Source organism: Penaeus chinensis, chromosome 32 (genome assembly GCF_019202785.1).
Source record: "Penaeus chinensis breed Huanghai No. 1 chromosome 32, ASM1920278v2, whole genome shotgun sequence".
Classification (NCBI taxonomy): Eukaryota; Metazoa; Arthropoda; class Malacostraca; order Decapoda; family Penaeidae; genus Penaeus; species Penaeus chinensis.
Window position 1 is genome coordinate 28090394 of NC_061850.1, and position 5895 is coordinate 28096288.

A 5895-nucleotide genomic window follows, 5' to 3' on the forward strand; every position below is an offset into this window, starting at 1 on the left:
TAAAGCAAAAAATCAGAAGAAATGAAAGAAGAAAAAAAAAAAAAAAAAAACAAAAAAAACAGAAAAACGAAAAAGAAATGAAAAAAAAAAAGGAAGAATTATGAGAAACGCACGTGCATGATAAGGTCACGTGCATGACGGTACGTGTTAAGAGCCGACCTCACTTCTCTCTGTCACGGGCGTTGGGTGAGGTGAGTGACGTGATTCTGCAGATTGTATTGTAGGGTTTAGATGATTTTTATTCATGATTCGTTTGGAGGCGCGTTTGAGGGGGGGAGGAGGGAGGGGCAAGGTGAGGGGGGGGGAGGGGAGGGGCAAGGGGGAGGTAGGGAGGGTAGGGACTAAAGGAGGGAGTGGAGAGGGGAGAGGTGGAAAGGAGTGGGTGAGTAGGAAGGAGGGAGAGGATGGAAGGAGGGAGGGAGGGGGAGGGAGGGAGGGAGGGGGAGGGAGATATTTTAGGGAAGGAGGGAGGGAGGGGGAGAGGCTTTAAAGAGTGAGGGAGATACCAACGAATAAACCTCCTTCTACCCTCACATTAAGGAGTTATCCCTTTACTCATTCCAACTTCCCAAATTAGTCATCAACACCTCCTTCTACCACCCCCCACCCCGCCCCCACAGTGACCCCCAATCCTCTCTCCACCCCCACATCCCCCCACCTACACCCTCTTCCCACAGTCCCCCCTCACAACCCCCCATACAAACCCTCTCCCCACAGTCACCCTCACCCCCTCCCACCCCCCACACTCTCCCCCCTCAGTCACCCTCACCCCCCCCACATCCCCCCATCCACCCACACCATCCCCACCTGACCCCCCACCCCCCACCCCTCACCCCACTCCCAGGGCCTTCAATCAACAAGCCAGTCACAGATATGGTTACATTTCACACGTGTCTTGAAGCCCGACTGGAGACGTGCTGCCAGCTGTCCCCACGCTGCACAACCCTAGATGTATGAATTTAGTGCCTCTTGTTGTATGTTTTTATGGGGATGTTGTTTTGTGGTGGTGTGTTTGTTTTTTGGTGAGGATGATGTTTTTGGGCAGGTGATAATGTTGTGGGCAGCAAATTTGGTTTTCGTCTGTAATTTTCTTCAAAGGGAAAATCTCTTTTCTTTCTCTCATCTCTCTCTTCTCTCTCTCTCTCTCCTCTCTCTCTCTTCCTCTCTCTCTCTCCCCTCTTTCTCCTTCTCTCTCCCTTACTCCCAGTTTCTCTCTTATCTCTTTTTCTCTTTCTCCCTCCTCCTCTTCTCTCTCTTTCTTTTCTCTTTCTTTCCCCTCTCTCTATCCCTTTCTTTCTCCTTCTCTCTCTCCCTCCCTCCACCCTCTCTCTCTCTCTCTCTCTCTCTCCCCTTCTCTCTCTCTCTCTCTCTCTCTTCTCTCTTCCCCTCCCCCTTTCTCTCTCCTATTCTCTCTCTATCTCTTTTCTCTCTCTCTCTCCTTTCCTCTCTCTTCTCATTCTCTCTCTCTCTCTCTCTCTCTCCTCCCCTCTCTCTTCTCTCTCTCTCTCCTCTCTCTCTCTCCCTCTCTCCCTTTTCCATGTTTACGTATTTACTATAACCCTTTCCCTGATTGTTTGTTCCAATGGAAAATTTTTTTTAAAAAGGGTCTGATCCATTAGCATAGCACACCCCGACAAGCCCTCCGTCGGTATTTATGTTGCTGCGCCCTCGTCTGTGTCGTCTTATCATGGCCACATCTCAAAGCCGAAGGGCACGAAAGGGTATTTTCTTTTTTTATGAATATATATAAAAAGCCTGGCACCTCCCTTGCCCGACTTACCTGTCCGGCACTCCGCCCTAACGTGTCATGTACCTGCGCGCTCTACACGTAATCAGCTGAGCCCGTAATGAACTGCTTTCATCATCTCCGTTATGTTCCTTCGTTGGATTCTGGGTCGTTTTCTTCTTCTTCTCTTTGGTTTTGTTTTGTTTTCCTTTTCGAAGGGTTCTCTCGAGTCATTTCGTTGTTGTTTTGTGTATTGCTATGTCTGTTCTTTTATTTGATTTGTGATTGTTTCTGTTAAAAAAAAAAGTATATTTTCCGTTTCTTTTTTTCTTTCTTTCTCCTTCAATTCTTCGTTCTCGTCCTTCTCTCCTTCTTTTTTTTTTTCTTCTTCTTCTTCCTCTTCTTCTTCTTTATCCCCATCCTCCTCTTACCTCCGGGTTTTCTGCTCTCAATTTTTCCTCCTCCTTTCTCCTTCCACCCCTCCCCCTTTTTCCCGTTTTAGACTTTCATGCAATTGCGTGCGTCCCACCCTGCAATGTTCTTGTTCATTTAGTCCGTCGGGAAATGTAGACTTCGCTTGATGGCCGCGTGTCTCCGAGAATTAAAAGTTAACGAGGTCTTGTTGGGATTACAAGCAAGAACACATTCTGGGACGAAAGAGAGGGGAAGAAGAGGACGAGGGGGGGGGAGAGGGAGAAGGAAGAGGAGAGGGAGAGTAAGGATAAAGATGAAGCAAAGGAATTTCGATGGGAGTGTGAAAAACGGAGGAAGAGGGGAAATAAGGATGAAGAAAAAGATGAGGATAGAAGAAAAAAATGTAAATAAAGAAAAACATGGGGATAATATAAATAGGGGAAAGATTATGCTAAAAGAAGAATTAAAAAAGATCCCCGGGGCTGGAAAGACCACAGTGAACGAGGAGAGAATACTTTCCATTACTCTGCGAGCATGCAACGTGCAAGGAATATATTCACTCGTTGCAACGATGACATTCTCGTCAGGTTCCACCGCTTCTGCCTATCTGCGTTCCTTCCCTTTGTCTGTCTTGATAATATCTTAAGTTCCTTCGAAGACTGTCTGCTTTTGCTATTGTCCTTTTTAAAGGGTTTTGTGTTTTTGGGTGGTGGGGTTTGGGGGAGGGGATTTTGTGTGTGTGTGTGGGGTGTGCATGTGTGGTGTTTTTTTTTTGTGTGTTTGTGTGTGTTTGGGTGTGTGTGTTTTGAGTTTCCTTTCGTTTTAAAATATCACTTATTTTGTTTTCGTTAATATTCTGATACTCTTTGTCCTTTCTCTTTCTCATTTTCTCTCTCTCTCTCTCTCTCTCTCTCTCTCTACTCTCTCTCTCTCTCTCTCTTCCCCTCTCTCTCTCTCTCTCTCACTCACTCACTCATCACTCACTCACTTCTCTCTCTCTCCTCTTCTCTCTCTCTCTCTCTCTCTCTCTCTCTCTCTCTCTCTCTCTCTCTCTCTCTCCCTCATTCTCTATTCCCCATTTCTCTCTCTCTCCCACACTCAAATTCGTCCTCTCCTTCTCCCTCCTTCTCTCTCCCTCTCCCTCCTTCTACCCCCCCCCCCCCTTCTCTCCATCCTCCTTTCTCCCTCTCTCCCTCTTCCTTTCTACCTCTCCATTAAATATAATCAAAGAACATTCCGCTTTGAAGAACAAGAACATTTCCATGTACCGTAAAAGTCTCCAGGGAAGAAAAGAGGTTAGGAGAGAGAGAGAGAGAGAGCGAGAGAGCGAGAGAGCGAGAGAGATAGAGATGAAGGGAGGGGGGTGAAGGGAGAGAGGGAGGAGAGGGGAGGGGAGGGGAGAGAGGTTGGTAAGGAGGGAGGGAGGGTGAAGGAGAAAGAGACGAAGGGAGGGAAGGAGACAGAAAAGAATAAGAGAGAGAGAGAGAGAGAGCGGGCGAGCGGAGCGAGAGAGGGAGAGAGAGGAGAGGAGAGGAGAGTAGCAGCGAGAGAGAGAGGAGGGGAAAAGAGAGAGAGAGAAGAGTGAGAGAGGGTGAGAGAGAGCGAGGTGGGAGAGAAAAAGAGAGAGGAGGAGAGAGGGGGAGAGAGGTGAGAGAGTGGGGAGAGAGCGAGCGAGAAGGAAAAGAGGAATAGAGAGAGGAGAGAAAAGGAGAGCGGAGGAGAGAGAGGAGGAAGACGAGAGAGAGAGAGAGAAAGAGCGAGAGAGAGAGAGGAGAGAGGAGAAAAGAGAATGAGAGAAAAGGGGAAGAGAGAGAGAGGGGGATGGGATGAGCCTGATTGAGGTTCAAGTAGTGGTTCAAGCTGGTTCAATGGTTCACGTGACCCTTTCCTTATTCTTATTTTTCTTTTATTTTTTTTTTCTTTCTGTTGTTGTTTTTTCGTATTTTTTAAAAAAAAATAAAGTGTTTACGATTTTCTTTCAGTTATTTTCGTCTTTTTTTTTTTTTTTTTTTTACTTTTTTTTTTTTTTGCTTTTTTCACTTTTTTTCTTTTGTCGGTTGTGTTCGTCTTGTTTTTCTTTTGCTTGTTTTGCATTCTTGTTTGTTTTGTTTTGTTGCTTTCTGTTCATCCCATTCGTTTCTGTATATGTATTCACTTATGTGCGTGTTTAAAGCTTTACTCATTATTTTATTATTATTATTATTATGTTTTCGTGTTTATGTCATATTTTTGTTTCTTGTGTTTTTTTAGTCTACTTATTTACGTAGTCATATTTTATTTATTTATAATTATTATCATCATCATCATTGGCATAATAATAACACAAGTAACAACATATACATAATTTACATATATAACAAAACAGACAAAAATAAATTCGTTATTTTTAACCTTCGAGTTTGGTCGAGTTTGCCGGGAACCATACAATTTTTTTTTGTTTTTTTTTCTCCCGTTCTTTAGTCTGTTGTCTGTCTGTCTCTCTGTCTCTTCTTCCATCCCTTTTTCTGTTTCTCTCTCCCTTAGTCCTTCCTTCTCATGCCCTCCCTCTTTTCTTTCTCTCTCTCTTCTTCTCTCCTTCTCTATCTCTTCCTCTCTCCTTCTCTCTCTTCTTCCTCTCTCTCTCTCTCTCTTCTCTCTATCTATCTATCTATCTATCTCTTTTTCTCTCTCCCCCCCCCCCTCTTTTCTTCCCCTTTCTCTTCATCTTCTTCTTTTCCTCACTTCCTCTCTTTATCTCTCTATCCGATGTTGTGATCCAGGAATTCCTTTACAGTGAACCGCTTTACAGTGACAATTCCCGCTTTTATAGTGATTTATCCCGGGAACCTGTTATATCGGGACAAAAACATATGTACGCAGTGAGAAGAAAGGTTCGCAAAACTTAATTAAAAATAATTATTATTTCTGGTAATTAAAGATACGTTTTTGTGATTCCCATTTTAAAGGGATTTGGGATAAGATTTTATTTCATAAGTTGACGGCGCGATGTCAGTGTGTTTATGTCCATTTGTTTCGTTTCATTTGCAATTAGACGCTGTGGATATTGCAATGTTATGCAACAAAGACCAATAAAAGCGATAATGAGTTTTCTAAGCGTGTTCTTTTTTATTCTTTATATGTTGCGCTTTTAAAGAATAAGAAAGAGAAAGAAGAAGAGGAAAGAAAAGGGGAAAATGAAAACTGAAATAAATAAAGGTGTTTAAAAGAAGAAAAGGCAAAAAAGGGGGAAAATGAAGGAGTTTGCAATACGAATAAGAAAAGAAAAGGAAAAATATGAAAAATGAAATACAAAAAAGGCGTTTAGAAGAAGAAAATAAAAGGAAAACAATATTTAAAAAGGTGTTTAGAATAAGAATAAGACCAGAAAGTTTTAAAATAATAATAATAGTAGCAAAGGGAGAAAAAAGAAAATGAAAAGAAAAGTAGAGAAAAAATAAAATAAAATAAAACGGAAATAAAAAAAGTGTTTAGAGGAAGACGAAGAACCAAAGAAATAAGAAAAGAAAAACACGAAGAAGCAAATGACAAAGACATTTTCTTTTCATCTTCAGAAAAAAGACGAAAAAAAAAGTAAAAGAATATAAATAAAGCAAAAATTAGATAAATAAATAAATAAATAAAGCGAAAAAAATGTTAAGAAGAAAACGAATTAGTAAAGATAAAAAAAATTAAAAAAAACATTGAAATAAAAGAAGGTATTTAGCAGTTTCTTATCAGTCTGACAAAAAAGGAGCCATAAGATTCAAAAAGTGGAA

General features: G+C 41.9%; 1 protein-coding gene across 1 annotated transcript in view; it reads left to right on the top strand.

The window, feature by feature from the left end:
• LOC125042489 overlaps nt 1-957 on the top strand; it is an 8768-nt gene extending 7811 nt beyond the window's left edge. The window contains exon 5 of the mRNA XM_047638130.1: nt 845-957. Coding sequence (XP_047494086.1) covers nt 845-957 — 113 coding nt within the window. The remainder of the gene's footprint in view (nt 1-844) is intronic.
• Nucleotides 958-5895: the final 4938 nt, after the last annotated feature.